Genomic DNA, 16,675 nt, shown 5'->3' on the forward strand with positions numbered 1-16,675 from the left:
ATTTTGACATTTACAACGACTATGTTGGCAGAACTGATACAATAGTTAAAAAAAGAAATACTACAAGAGTGCGAGAAGCGAAATATTGGAATTTGAAGAAATGTAAATTGTGGAAAAAAGTTGGATTCTTAAGCTATGAAGAAAAATAAAAATACAAGAATTATTGGAAAAAATGTAATTTTGGTGCCTTACAAGAGACAGCATGTTCCAAAGTAGGCCTACATATCTAATATATCCTTAATATGAAATACCGGTATCACAATTGGGGCATCCCACAATTGACAGAGGACATACCTGAATTATTGTAGGCTAAAAGTATGCCGATTTTTGGTAGATCTATATAATAACTACTCGGATTAAATAATTCAGAACGGACCCTAAACATAAATATAGCATGTACTGTACTGATATGTGCATTTCACCTTAATGTTTATCCTGGAGAATGATTTTGGTAATTCATCTCGTCAGTTTTGTTCTTTCAAAATAAGATTTCTACACAAATTAATCACCTGTATAACAATTGCTGTAAGCAACATAAATCACCTAGCCACTAAGACGAAGATTTTTCATTTAGCCAATTGGTCTACCTCTGAATGTATACTCACCGAGCATGGAATGTTATGTTATATTTAACGACGCTCGCAACTGCAGAGGTTATATCAGCGTCACCGTGTGCCGGAATTTTGTCTCGCAGGAGTTCTTTTACATGCCAGTAAATCTACTGACATGAGCCTGTCGCATTTAAACACACTTAAATGCCATCGACCTGGCCCGGAATCGAACCTGCAACCTCGGACATAGAAGGCCAGCGCTATATCAAATACGCCAACCAGGCCGACCCGAGCATTGAAACATTGAAACCCAGATTTACCTTTCCCTACAGTATTACAGTCCTATAATTAGGCTATCGAGCATGCACAGTGTGTGCTTTTCTTATAGGTCTGGATAATTTTTAAAACTGTTCTCGTCTGTAACAAATTATTGTAAGTAGTTAATTAACAATTGACTCAGAAGATTGAGAAGTTCCCCCTAAAAATGTATATAGATCATACAATAAAAATTAAACTTTACGTCGACCTGGTTGGCAAGTTGGTATAGCACTGGCCTTCTATGCCCAAGGTTGCGGGTTCGATCCCGGGCCAGGTCGATGGCATTTAAGTGTGCTTAAATGCGACAGGCTCATGTCAGTAGATTTACTGGCATGTAAAAGAACTCCTGCGGGACAAAATTCCGGCACATCCGGCGACGCTGATATAACCTCTGCAGTTGCGAGCGTCGTTAAATAAAACATAACTTTAACTTTAAACTTTACGAAGTGTCGAGTGCGTATTACTAGTGAGTAGAGGAAAACTGTTAGCAACAGATACTGAGTTTTAGCGTAAATTACATTGCAGTTCCTCAAGGACGAAGAAAAACAGCAGTAATTAGCAGCTTTTAGATTGCTTACTGGCCATGATTGGCGCGGACTTTACCATCCTGCACTCTATGCAATACTCAAACAGATATGAACGAAGAACATCTGAAAACCTGCAGTACACTGGAGAAAGATCTAGCGCTATTTAATGGTTTCATTGCCAGATGTCAGGATTAAACAACAATAACAACATTTACAAGTCACGATTCATCGGGCCAAATTAAAGAAATTTCTCACACCTTCTATTCTGTAGGTGAATTCATGACACTCAACAACGCTTCGTGAATATTTCTCTGTTCTATTAAGAATTAATGCTAATTCTGGTGTACTGGTAGACTATATTTAAAACTCTTCTGTATATATTTCAACTGGATTGTGACTATAATTAAGACTTTATAGCACTATTATGATTTTTTTTTTCCTTTGACATGTTCCATATTCTAGCTGTGAAGCACTGTATAAATACCATAGAATGTAAATAAGTTAAAAACAATACAATTACGCATTATAACTGGCTGATATGTCTATAGAATTTTGAAATGGACTCAGAACATAATATGTGTTATGTAAGGCTGGCTAGCTTGCATTCTCTAGTGTCACCTTGCAAGTATAATAATGATTTGGAAGACATAATTTTAGATCAATTCATCATTGGTTGAAATAAAGATCCAGTTAAGGACAGATTGTTTGAGGAGGACCGCCTTCAACTTTCTTTAGAGAAGGCTATATCTATCCCTCCGTTAAAGAGTCTGCAACTTTCCAGTATGACTTATCAACATCAAAGACATTAATACGAGTGAAAGAGGAATCTATTGGCTATGTACAGAAGTATGAAGAAGAGGAAAAGAAGAGAAACTCAAGAACATGACGTCTCGTCTGTGGTGTATATGGACAGTGCTGCATTTTGCTGCTTCAGAAATCTAAAATGTGACAAGTGTGGACTGGTTGGTCATTTAAAAAAAAAAGTATGTCTGTGGTGTATATGGACAGTGCTGCATTTTGCTGCTTCAGAAATCTAAAATGTGACAAGTGTGGACTGGTTGGTCATTTAAAAAAAAAAGTATGTAAAAAAGAACAAAAGTGTGTATTGGAAAATGCGACTAAAAATGTTGAGAGTAATTTTATTAGTTCTTAGATTATGATGAAGAAACTTTGTTTCATGTGGATTCAACAATTTCAAGGTTACCTTCTTTCACTTCATTGTTGGTTTGAGATGACGTATCAGACAAGTGTGAAATAGATACTGGTTGTGTCTCATATTACCATTTTCAGTATTTCAATTTTCTAATTGTAATTTGTTGAACACCGATAACACTTTTTAACCTACTTTAAGTCTCAAGCTAAACCATTTGGAATGATTAATTTTAATGTGAAGTATAATGAGATGTGTTATGGAGTTCTTCTATTGTATGTTGTAGATTCAAATGGTCCCCCTTTGCTGGGCCGCCATATGTTTAATCATGTAGGCTTTAAAATATCTAAACCGAATAATGATTGTTTTTGAAGTTCAGAAAATTCAGCCTTGGCTAGAAGGATGAAAGCTAAATTTCCCTCAGGTTTCCCCCCCCCCCCCCAGATAAATTAGGCTGTTTTAAGAAGAGAAAATTATTAGAATTAAAAGAAGGAGCTCAACCGAAATTTATTCGGGCCAGAAATGTTGTTGTTGTTGTTTTCTAATGCCAGGCGTTTGACAATAGTCATTTGACCTCTTGCACTCCAATATTTTTCAAAGATATTATCATGGCCAGCCATTGAAGCATAGATTTTGAGGTGTTCCGAATCCATTTCTTGGTTTGAGTTGCACAATGGGCAGTTAGGGGACTGATATATTCCAATTCTATGCCGGTGTTTGGCCAAACAATCATGGCCTGTTGCCAATCTAAATGCAGCTATAGACGATTTTCGTGGTAAATCGGGAATTAACTGTGGATTTTGATGCAGAGAGTTCCATTTTTTCCCTTGGGATTGTGTTATCAAATTTTGTTTGTTGAAGTCTAAGTATGTAGATTTAATAAATCTTTTCACAGAGTAATACGTAGATTTAGTAACAGGTCTGTAAGTAGCAGTGCTGCCCTTCTTTGTTTAAAGCATCCGCATTCTCGTTTCCCAGGATTCCACAATGGGATGGTATCCATTGGAATACAATTCTTTTATTGAGTGATATTAATTGAGAGAGCATTTTAGTTATTTCTGCTGTTTGAGATGAAGGTGTGTGTTTAGAGACTATTGATAGAATAGCTGCTTTGGAGTCTGACAATATAACTGCATTTTTAAATTTACTGATGTGGCATAGAAGATTCCTGAGACTTTCACTTATTGCAATGATTTCTCCATCAAAACTTGTTGTTCCATACCCAAGAGATCTATAAAGTGAGAAGAGACAGCACATAACACCTGCACTGGCACCTTGTTCTCTGGAGATCAAGGATCCGTCAGTGTATAAATGAAGCCAGTTTTGTGGAGGGTACCTAATATTAATTGTCTCTAAAGACAATTGTTTTAGTATTTCAGTGTTTACTTCTGATTTTAGTATTTCTTCTGTTAAATTTAGATTATATTCTATATTTAATAGAGTTAAAGGGTTTGGTTTAATTTGTAGGTTTTCTTTTAAATTCGGGATATTGATTTTCTGTTTTAATTCTTGAACAATGGATATGAAACTTTTTTGAGTTTTCAATCTACAGAGAGGACTGTATGAATGTCAATTGTTTCCTGGTAACCTAATAAGTTTTTCATATTGAATCAGTGCTTTTTCGTCTATTGTCATTTTGATGCTGTTAATATTAGTGAGGAATCTCATAGAATCTATTGGAGTTGTTTTGATTCCACCAGTAATGAGTCTGAGAGCTTGGTTTTGAACATATTCTATTTCGTTTATGAAAGGTGAAGTAATTAAAATTTCTCCGCAGTATGTCAGCACTGGCTGTATAAACATTTTGTATGTAGTGTTCAAAGTATTCCTAGAGCATCCCCTTTTCTTTCCTGCTAGTCTTTTTAGAAGGGAGAATCTTTTACGAGCTTTTTCAGAAATGTATTTCAAATGGTTGCTCCATGTTAACTTACTATCGAAAATAACTCCAAGAAATGTACCTTTTGCTTTAAGAGGTGTAGAAGCAGAATTAAATAGATTAATTAGTGAAGATACTCTAGTTCCAGTGGACTATATCCATTTGGATATCCTATTGTGCCAGTATTGAAAAAAAAAAAAAAAGAAGAGGGATGGTATTCGAATTTGTGGTGATTTTAAACGTTGAACAACATCCTTTACCCACGCCTGAGTATATATTTCAAAAAGTGCAAGGATGTAAAATCTTTGCTAGATTAGATCTTTCTAATGCTTACCAACAAATGGAATTAGATGAAAAGTCATGGGAACTGGTTACTATTACAACTCATAAGAGTTTATTACAATATGCTCGCTTACCTTTTGGAGTGACCTCAGGGGCTGTTAAGTTTCAAAAACAAATTGATATATTATTGGAAGGTGTTGAGAGTACAGCAGCCCTGTTGGATGATTTTATAGTTGGAGGTAAAGATATACAGGAATTAGAATACTACCACAGTCTAGTATATACAGTCACGAAGCCTGAGTTGTTGAAGATACTAGGAACAATAGACTGTGCCAGTACTATTTCACATTGTCTGTTATGAGGCGATAGTAGCAATCCTAGTGGTTAGCAACTATCTATGGATGCATATTCCCTATGTATTGAGCTTCGTGACTATATACTAGACAGTGATACTAGTAAATAACGAAGTTTTCTCATAAAATTGGTTTTGATTAGAACATTAACTAGTGACGTTAAAATGTTATTAAATTTAAAACCATATTTCGTATTTAAATTGGAGATATTATCTTTTAGGTATCACCAATGGATGGAATCTCCTGAACTGCAGCTTTTGACAGCTTCTGAGCCCCTTACTGTCGATGAGGAATATGAAATGCAAAAAAGTTGGCTCACTGACGAAGACAGTAAGCAAATTATAATTAATTACAGCATAATCTGTAAATTTTACTTAAATTTATCAATATACTGTAGGCTAGTTTGAAAAAATAACACAAATTTTATTAAAAAAAAAAAAAGAGGAAAGAAAGAAAGAAAGAAAGAAAGAAGAACAGTTGTTTTTGTGATTCTGTCACTTCCCTAAATCTTTCATATATGACACTGGATTTGGTGAAACTAACGATGAGGTAATTCTGGTGATTTCGGAAGTGAAAATCGTTGAATTTATAAGGGATTTTTTGTGAAGATGCAGTTCATCATATATGCAAGGTGTACAAGCGGAGTATGAAGGGAACTACCTCAGTGCTAATTTAGCCAATGGTAATGGTTAACTCCTTTCTCTCGGAATCTTTTATGCATACTATGTGCAGAATGACATCGAAAATATATTACTGCACACTAGTATTTCACATGCTTATATATTTACGTGACTGCTTCTCGCAGAAGAGTTCCAGGGCACATATTTTCCTAAATAAATAATTTACAATATGAAGTGGGCTAGTCGATGCATTCTGAACAATTACCGAATTTTCGTGTCTACGAATAAGAAAAATGGGTAGGCTAGTCTTGCAGTTTTGACCCAGTAGTATTACGATGGAAGTATTAATTGAAAATAATAAATGTGTTAGCAGCCTACATTCTTATCACAACGAAAATCAAAAATAGAAATAGGTATCTAGGTCTACTCTGAATATTGCAGCTCTAACATAAACATTGTTATTGACACATCTTTTCAATTAGATAAGTACTAAGAAAAGAATAATACAAGATGGGCTCACATATGTAGTGTACTTTCCTCTTGCACTTTGTCATTCATTTAAATTATAAAACTCGTATTTTAAAAACATGAGAATGTCTAATGAATTAGCTTTCCATGCCAGTGATCTGGTTTGAGATTCTGATGGAGCCATACTTGAATTTATATGGAGAAGATTTGGGAGAGGAAGGGTAGACTTTCTTGGTAATCTAGTTCCCATCATTCCTCTATGGACAAAATTAAAATGCATGAACAAAGTTGTATTGCCATATTATGTTCATTATCATTTTATTTCTGATGGCATATGTGACAACTGATTTATAAGAAATTCCGAACTTTGTCTGGTGGACTTATTCAAGTCGCAACAACATGTAATATTTCAAAATATGATAGGAAAATTATTTTCTACCTAATAATAATGTTTATTTCTGTATTTATGCTTGCAGAGTGCACATTTATCATCCTAGAAAAATCTGTTTTTGATGAAACAAATGATGAAATAGGTAAGCATTAGCTTTCTAAGAAATTATATTTTATGTATTTGAAATATTTGTTCACCTTTTCTAGGGAAATGTGTAAATTTATTTATCCACTCAACTAGAGCCAAAATGAAACATATTTAAGGCATATCGCATGCCATATAATCATTTACGGAAAAATAAGATATTTCTTTATACAAAATCGAGATCATTGTCAGTAGTGTTTTATACACATCAGCCCTATCTGAAGAGGAATAATGCATTACTGTTGCACAGATAGTCAACCATTTTAAAATAAGTTCACGTACATAAGCGCAATAATGTAAAACTAGGAACTTGTTTAGCTCCAAACTTGTGTTAAAATGGGTAATTCAACCAGTCGCAAAACAGGAATGCCATAGTAATGGAAGCTCGAATCAAAAAACATAAACTTGTCATACTTTTCAGCGTGTTCTCTGCCTTGAAGGATACAAGTAACCGATTAGCACTATTAACATTAATACTTGCTTATACATCAGAATTACGACCCACATTCCATTACAGAATGTAAACAAAACTTACCCATTCTGCAACAATACACAATCAACTCATTCCCACAATCAATTTCAACTGACAGTATCAGTCTAGAATCAATAGAATTTATTCCATATGTACATTTTGAATGCTCCAATTTCTTAAGTTTCTGTTTACACCAGACTCATTATGTGTGCACTTAAGTCTACATTTGTGAATGTAGTCTGTCACAGAATTATAATGCGTACTAAAAAATATAATCTGAGTGTACCATGTACCTTCTGCCCACCAGTGATGCATCATTGCCTACCAGGAGAAGTCTGGCAGTAGAGTGGAAGAATACCACATAAAAACTCTCTACCTAATAGAACTAAAAACTGGTATATTTTCATGTTTGTAGATATGTGAGTAAAATTTCAGTAGATAACATTAATATTACATACATTATGATTTCATACATTTAGATTATTACACATTATTGAAGACTGGACATAAAAAAGGCTGTAAGTGCCAAGGAGACAAACTGTAGAAAACAGAGCTTTCTTGTGAGACTATACTGCTTTTCATATTCTTCGTGGCTGCAATATTATATCTCGGTGCATTTAATATTTAATTTACTGTAACAAACAGCGACTGAGTTTTAACATTACAATTAGGCAACATTGCTTAAGCGAATAGTTTGTGTTGTTTTAGGTAGCTAAGTTGCTGCGTCCTCTATTGTTGTTATGTTTTATTTAATGACGCTTGCAACTGCAGAGGTTATATCAGCGTCGCCGGATGTGCTGGAATTTTGTCCCGCAGGAGTTCTTTTACATGCCAGTAAATCTACTGACATGAGCCTGTCGCATTTAAGCACACTTAAATGCCATCGACCTGGCCCAGGATCCAACCCGCAACCTTGGGCATAGATGGCCAGCGCTATACCAACTCGCCAACCAGGTCGACGCGTCTTCTATTCATTCACATGAAAATGTAATGTAATATCATACGTTTTGCAAATATATGAAAGAAACTAGGGCCTAAATAAAATTACAATGGAACTTGTCATTTTTCTTAGTGGATTGAGCGAGGGACATAGGCCAGACTTTTTTTTTAACTAATTTTCAATGATATTGGCACTTACAGCCTTTATGTCCAGTCTTCAATTGATATCCCACAAAATTATACTGCTTTCAGGTGCTATGATTGGAGACACAAATTTGTTTTTGTACAGTTCTGATGACTCACTGCGAATGGCTGAAGCAGAGATCATGATAGCCGAATTCAGTGCTAGAAGAAAGAGACGTGGATGGGAGGCAATGCTACTCATGTTACGTTATGGTAAATATGCTTCCATCTCAACAAATAAAAGATGTACAGAACGTTTTCAAGTTCACTACGAATTTATTCCATTTGTAGAAGAGAAGAAATGACAAAGAATAATTTTCCTTGGTTATAAGTACATGTATGTGATGAAGTACTTCATTATATGTAGCACTGTAGTTTTTATCAATACCATAATTGTTTCACAGTCAACAATTTTTCTTTCCTTGTTTTTAACAATTTAATATGTATGCAAATAAAATAAACTTTTATTAGAATGAAATTTAGTGAGTAATAATGTATCAGTGGAATGCATATGCATTATAATAAGTCTTGACTCAAATGTTTAAACTAGCACGGATTCAAAAGTCATATAGTATATAATAGGGAGCAGATTAATTCCACCTCACATAAATATCTGATTTCAGGTTGTGAAGAACTGAATGTAGAAAAATTTCAAGTGAAGATAAGCCTTGATAATGACAAGAGTATATCAATGTTCCAGAAAATAGGATTGACAAAAGTAAGCCTTCTTTTATGAGTTATGATTTACTGGCTAATGTAGTATTTGAAGACTGAGATATGGGTGTCAACTGTAGGATATTTTCTGTGATAATCCCAAAACACATTTAAACTTACTTACTGGCTTTTAAGGAACCCGGAGGTTCATTGCCACTGTCACATAAGCCCGCCATTGGGTCCTATCCTGAGCAAGATTAATCCAGTCTCTATCATCATATTCCACCTCCCTCAAATCTATCTTAATATTATCTTCCCATCTACGTCTCGGCATCCCCAAAGATCTTTTTCCCTCTGGCCTTCCATCTAACACTCTATATGCATTTCTGGATTCGCCCATATGTGCTACATGCCCTACCCATCTCAAACGTCTCGATTTACTGTTCCTAATTATGTCAGGTGAAGAATACAATGCATGCAGTTCTGGGTTGTGTAACTTTCTCCATTCTCCCAAATATTTTCCTAAGCACCTTATTCTCAATACCCTTAACCTATGTTCCTCTCTCAAAAGTGTGAGTCCAAGTTTCACAACCATAAAGAACAACCGGTAATATAACTGTTTTATAAATTCTAACTTTCAGATTTTTTGACAGCAGACTACATGATAAAAGCTTCTCATCCGAATAATAACAGGCATTTCCCATATTTATTCTGTGTTTAATTTCCTCCCGAGTGCCATTTATATTTGTTACTGTTGCTCCCAGGTATTTGAATTTTTCCACCTCTTCAAAAGATAAATTTCCAATTTTTATATTTCCATTTCGTACAATATTCTCGTCACGAAACATAACCATATACTTTTGTTTTTTCGGGATTTACTTCCAAACCTATCTCTTTACTTGCTTCAAGTAAAATTCCCATGTTTTCCCTAATCGTTTGTGGATTTTCTCCTAATATATTCACGTCATCCACATAGACAAGCAGCTGATGTAACCCGTTCAATTCCAAACCCTCTCTGTCATCCTGGACTTTCCTAATGGCAAAGTTAAAAAGTAAAGGTGATACTGCATCTCCTTGCCTTAGCCCACAGTGAATTGGAAAGGCATCTGACAGAAATTGACCTATACAGATCTGCTGTATGTTTCACTGAGATACATTTTAATTAATCGAACTAGTTTCTTGGGAATACCAAATTCAATAAGAATATCATATAAAACTTCTCTCTTAACGGAGTCATATGCCTTTTTGAAATCTATGAATAACTGATGCACTGTACCCTCAAACTCCCATTTTTTTCTCCGTTATCTGTCGAATACAAAATATGTGATCAATAGTTGATCTATTACGCTTAAAAGCACATTGATGATCCCCAATAAATCTACATATGGAGTTAATCTTCTCAAAAGAATATTGGACAAAATTTTGTATGATGTCAACAAAAGTGATATTCCTCAAAAGTTACTACAGTTAGTCTTGTCCCCCTTCTTAAAGATAGGTACGATTATGGACTCCCACATTTAAACACGGTAATTAAAAATGTATCATTAATGTCATAGAATCTGATTTTTAAGGTAATTTATTATAATGTTTCTTAATTTTCTTTTACTCAGAAAACTTTGACTTTTTCTCCAATTTTATTTTTCAGGTTAGCGAAAGTGCAGTATTTAAAGAAATAACACTGGAAAAGCAGGTTGATGAAAACTGGAAACTATGGCTAAAGGAAGAAACACAAGGATCTAAATGTATTGTAACTGAAGAATAGAAGAATTTTGTGTAATAAAATTTGAAAGTAACAAGCAAATACACTATATATTATTGCATATTAAAAATGTATACATGACAACTGTAACACAACATACAATGTTTAAAGTAATATCCTACATTTATAGTTTGTACATTTGCATAATAACAAAAATAAAAAATATTTTTTTTTTTTTTGGTCTCTCATTTAAAATCATACCAAAATCACATTTTAAGTACATTTTCCTTAATATTTCAATATGAATGCAATTATGTTGATAAATGGCATATATGTGTATGTATACATACATATTAATAACACTATATGTGGTTAAATATTAGTTTGAATATCATGATAAAAAATCAAATTAGGGAATGTGTGTTCAAATTTAACATATTCAGCAACAGGAGATCACATGTCACGTACAATAGCTAGGTTAGTTTGTGCGATTTATATATCTTTTTCTTATAATTGTAATTGAGAAAGATTAACTATCCAGGAATTTACAAATTACACTCATTGGGAACTTAAATATGCCTTTACAATGGTACTGATAACATCTCCCTGGTTGTTACGTTTTCTCTGCTAAGCAAAGTCAAAAGTATAATCCCATCTTTTGCTAATAATGGGAACTATACTAAAAAATTACAAAAGTATTACACTGCTGCAATATATCTCAGCTTAGGTGATGCTGAATGCATTCATAGTTTGTGGATAGCACAGTTATCAAATCTCACTCTCGTATTAGCTGGGATAGGGCTGGAATGTGCACTTAAATATTGTACATTAAACACTAATTTTTATGCGAACATTGAGCTTAAGACTGTATACAAAATACTGATAACACTTAATAAGCAACATGTATCAACAAAGAACTAAATAGTTGGTATTGAAAGGGTTGTAAAAGTAACGAGCACCATTTCTGACACGGCGAGAATAATTATAATAATGAACTGTTAAAATAATTATCATTACAAAACGAAAAACCTTAAACCTGACATTTTTATCTTATCCCTTACGAAGACTTTAGGCTCTAAACATGTGAAACAAGACATACCTGGCATTCTTTTACTGCCTTAAAATTAAATTTTATAAAGAAACTTCCTGATTATCAATGCAATCATTTGCTTGGATGAATATGCTGTAATGATATATCAAGATATGGGGAAATACAACAATAATCCTACAAACATTACAGTACACAAAAGAAATCCATTAATATGCTGCATCTAGTAGCATAAATCAAATGTTGTCAAAAATGTAACACTTGTTAAACATTCATTTCCACTATAATTTTGTAGAATGGACCCTAGAAACTGGAAAATGCTACCAGAGGAAATGTCAGAATATATGGTGGTTACGGATAATTTACCGTAATTATAGTTTACGTTCATGACAACATTCTCCAACATCCCTGCCACATAAAATGTTACGTAAATCGCTTCACTTGACCAATAAACACCACACTGTTGCATCCATACACAACATTAACAAGGAAATCTTATATTTATGAAATAAAAAATTGAGCATACACTTCACCATAATAAATCATACATTTACTGGTAATAGGCAGTGAAGTAATTATATGATGGCCTTTCTTCTTAAAATATATTACAGGGAAAACAATTTCTAAAGTATATAATCACACAGCGAAAAATTTAATATATGTGACTGATAGTAGAACACTACGAAACATACAATATATGAATCCCAAAAGAGAATGCTGTTCAAATCAGGAGGAAAAATACTAAACTTTCCCTCTCTTACCAGGAAATTAATGTATTTTGACTTAGTTCTTCGAATAACTTTTCGCCTATCCACTAAATTTCAATGAAGTTATATTTTTACCATAACAAAACATAAAATTAACTCCTAACTACGACATTGTACAGCGTAGTTTTTAATATAATAAATTTGTGAACATTTTCAGGAAAGTTCTGTCTTTCTATCCACTCCCTTTTTACTTCTGATTTGGGAGTGTCTTAACTGTTCTACCATTTATATCTAGATAATTTCCAACCTGCTATATGAACATACACATTTCAACCCTGCTTACATTTTTCGTTAACACTTTGAGCCTATAAATGGTAACACATCCACCAAAAATTTAAAAATACATTACATAGAGCCATTATTGTATTTCCCAAGAGCTCTATTAACAACCCTGCACTGTGCTATACAATGTAAAGCAACTTTTCTAAAAGTCAACCCACACAAGCGTCTCTTCTCATATCACTCAATGTTGTTTCATAATAAATATTAACACAAGAAACTCTGGGGAAAAAGTAAAACATAACTAACAATTGTGTCATAGGCATAACTAATGTGCAAACATTTGTTTATATAAGACGGCCTTATACCTGAATAATAAAGCTGTTTTCTTTCTTTTAATCACTTTTAGTATGAAATACAATAAAACGTCTTCAGGCTCAGAGTGTTAATTGTTTGTACATTTCCCTACAACCTAGTCCAAAGTAGAGAATATAACAATGTTGTAAACTATACTATATGCAGCAGAATATTAATATACAGAATAGTAACACAGTTTTTCCACGATTTTCAATTTAATACAAGTATTTTTTGCAGTTTCATTTCAACGAAAGTATGAAAAATTAAGTATAACATGTATAGGTCAACCTCTGCATTACAGGTATGATGGTATTTGGATCGTGAATCTCAATGTTCATTATGGACTTTTTTCAACTGGAACATTTTATCTGAAATTTCTATATCCAGAACATTGTTCCATCTCATATATGTTAGTAGCATTAACTTTATCATAATAATCATGTATAGAAAAAAAAAAGTAACTGGGAAGTGTAATCTAAAATTTATTTTATTCGAAAAATAGTCCACAAAACAGTAAATATATTCAAAATACAAAATTTAACTTTCTGTTATTCATCTCAACTCTAAGAGCAGATTCATACATATCATTAGTGCCGAAAAGCGGAGCGAGATTATCTAAAGTGGTGGATCTACAAGGCACTTGTAATGGATGACGGAGAATTTTTGGGATGCCATAAGGGAACCAGAGTACCAGTATTGCCTGGATCATGGACTTGCCCAACATAAGTTATAAATTCAGGGTGGAGCGGGATTTGAACCCAGATCCCCTGGCTTATAAGCCAATACAATAGCACTAAGCCACTGTGGCAGTAACCCTCTATAAAAGTCTATTTATATAACAAAGAAAAAAATACATGCAAAATTTATATGAAAAACATGAAATTATTAACTAAGGACCATCTTTTCCATTGCAAGACTCTTGTAAACACTGTAGTCAGAGAAGAATTTCGACATACTTTACTGGAAATGCGAAGGGAAATTGATACAGGACACACAATGACCATTGGAAAAGAAGTCTGTTAGTAACATGTCAGTGAAGAGAATATCTCGTACTATTCAGTAAGTTTTGGGAACACAAGTTAGATTTGAACATTTAACACAAAGATGGCTTCAGCATTGGGAGGAACATCTTCAGTGGGCTAGTGCTCATCGAAGTGCAGCTAAAACTTTAGTATACTTTCAAATCAATTTTCTCATTACTTTAATTACGGTTATATTTAGTTCACAACTTTTCTTTAGCACTTACTTCCCAAGCGAAGCATTACCCATTATCCTCCTGAGTCCTGAGAGTATAGTATACTATACTACTTACTTCATACATGATTATGATATGAGATGTATGTGCAGAGACCCGAAATATAATATAATATACCTGCATTTCTGCCCTAACTGCAACCTGCAGAATTTCTTCAGCATTTTTTCCCATGTCAGTAACTTTTTTTGAAGTGCAGAATTATGTTGAACTTTAAAAATAAAACAAAAAAATGTCTCAGAACTCAGGAGGTTATGACAGTGACTCCCTAATTCATTCATTATACAAGTATGTGTTAAAATTAGTAATTATTAGTCTTCAATAGTGGAGGATTGCTCACCTTTACTGAGTTCTGCCCACTCATATGCCTCAAAAAAAAAAAAAAAAAAAAAAAAAAAAAAAAAAAAAAAAAGCTGACATTGCCATTGTATTCACCCTTCACCCTCCAAAAATCACACTTATAATGTTTGGATGACTCGTGTATAATTTATTCAAATATGGAGAAAGAATAGCTATAAACAGATAGTTGCACATATTTCAAAGATAATTCAGTATTTCTTACCAATATTTAACCTTCATTTCGAAATTGTCTTGTCTTTACAAATTTAATAAATATATTTATTTCCGAGTTGCCTTGAGAATTTCATGCACTGCAATTTCACTATAAACACAGTGGCATTGCTTTATAGTTACTTTCATTACTTCCATGATGTCTCCTTAGAGTAATGATAAAAAATTGTGTATGAAAATATTTTCGGAAAACGTATTATTTGTCTTTCTTGTGTTAAATTTTATATTACCTTGTTAACATGTTCCAGCCTGCTATTGACCATCTTCAGAACTGGTTGTTGCTGGTCTTGGCGCCTTTTGTTTTGTTTCCTGTGGGGTGTGTTTGTGTAGTGTAAAGTGGAGTCAAAGAGTGAAATTCTATACACTACACACACACACACACACACACACCCACAGGAAACAAAACAAAAGGTGCCAAGACCAGCAACAACCAGTTCTGAAGATGGCCAACAGCAGGCTGAAACATGTTAACAAGGTAATATCAAATTTAACACAAGAAAGACAAATAATACGTTTTCCGAAGTGATATAGTGTTAAAAGTTGTGTAATCAAGATGTAAAATATTTTCTTTTTCCCTCTGCATTGACACACATTTTCAGATGTAATACAAGGAATCCATATCAAATACAGGCATAATATCCAATTTAAATGTAATTAAAGCACAATGCAGAACAGTCTTTCTAAGGATTACTTTAATAACATATTTACTCTTTACTAGTATTAAATATGTGGCATGACATCCCAGGAAGGATCAAGTCATATAGCCAACTGCTGGTCTGATATGACTCAGCAGAGGTGGATGATCAATCAACCAGTACAGGTGTGACATGTGGTCAGCACAATTTCCCCACATGCCGGGTGTTGTAGCTGTGGTACAAAATCAGATTGCGCTATTCAGTGTAGCTCTCCAAATTTCTCACAATGCTGGATGGACACCAGTCCCACACACTGGGCAAAATTTCATGATAATTTTTTTTTCCTCATGAGGACTCAAACCAGCACAATCTTCACTAGCACTGACTGTCTTCTTACGAAAATATATTACTCACCAATTAGGAAAACAAAGAATAATGATTTTAATGCTAAGGAATAATTTCTGGGTCCACAAAGTGGATTAGATGTGGCAGTGCTTTGAGACCCATAACGTTGTAGGTTGAATTTGGAGGACATGAATTCTTACAGAAAAGTTACTCTGTTTGCAGCACTGCATGTACTTCTGAAATTTTGAACAAACATTTTAATAAATCTGCATATACAGAGCATTCATTTCAAAACTTCTCAGTCTAAATAACTATATAATTTAAATTGAATTTAATTAAAAAACACGTCAATTTAGATATTGAGGGGGAAGTTTAAAACCAGTCTTAACTGCATATTAAGTTTGACCCCCTCACCCCAGCCACCCCCACTTTTAAATTTTAAATGGCACCCCTATCTTGTGATACTTAAATTTGAAAGAGTATTCAATTGTTCATACATTTCATTCATTTGTTTTTGCATCCTTTGTTTTCTATCGTTGCCTGGCAACCTGTATTGTTATTATTGTCAGTTGATTGTAGAATGAAAACACAGTTTATTTTAATCTTGGAATGTAGGCTTTCACGGCCGGCGTTGATAGGATGCATCCTAACAGTTTATTTTGTATAATTTCCTAAGTTTAAACAATAAGGATGATTTCTGTTCTCTCTTTTAAAATAATTTAATACACAAACACAACTATTACATTAAATGCTTAATAGTCTTTTAGTTTTATTCTGTTCAGTTCTAATCAACAATAACAACAATCCAGGTTGCCAGCCGATGATAGAAAACAAAGATGCGAAAACAAATGAATG

At 33.7% G+C, this 16,675-nt stretch overlaps 1 protein-coding gene and 1 long non-coding RNA gene across 2 annotated transcripts in view; both read left to right on the forward strand.

Moving 5' to 3' along the window:
• LOC138713401 (uncharacterized) overlaps positions 1-16,675 on the forward strand; it is a 207,000-nt gene that overhangs the window by 87,023 nt on the left and 103,302 nt on the right. The gene's annotated exons all lie outside the window — the stretch shown is intronic.
• Mnat9 (microtubule-associated Nat9) lies at positions 42-13,455 on the forward strand. The gene is made up of 6 exons (XM_069845476.1): positions 42-212; positions 5,278-5,387; positions 6,622-6,678; positions 8,344-8,487; positions 8,898-8,992; positions 10,574-13,455. Exons 1-6 carry the CDS (start codon positions 136-138, stop codon positions 10,688-10,690), a joined length of 600 nt encoding a protein of 199 aa, XP_069701577.1. The 5' UTR covers positions 42-135; the 3' UTR covers positions 10,691-13,455.

The sequence above is a fragment of the Periplaneta americana genome, chromosome 14 (genome assembly GCF_040183065.1).
Source record: "Periplaneta americana isolate PAMFEO1 chromosome 14, P.americana_PAMFEO1_priV1, whole genome shotgun sequence".
NCBI lineage: Eukaryota > Metazoa > Arthropoda > Insecta > Blattodea > Blattidae > Periplaneta > Periplaneta americana.

What these genes read in the sequence shown, in the direction of transcription:
- Mnat9 (XM_069845476.1), top strand. Translation starts at nt 136, where the DNA reads ATGAAGAAAAATAAAAATACAAGAATTATTGGAAAAAATGTAATTTTG. An exon ending in AAGAGACAGCATGTTCCAAA is followed by an intron (nt 213 to 5,277) that starts GTAGGCCTACAT and finishes ATTATCTTTTAG; the next exon opens with GTATCACCAATGGATGGAAT. An exon ending in AGAAAATAGGATTGACAAAA is followed by an intron (nt 8,993 to 10,573) that starts GTAAGCCTTCTT and finishes TTTATTTTTCAG; the next exon opens with GTTAGCGAAAGTGCAGTATT.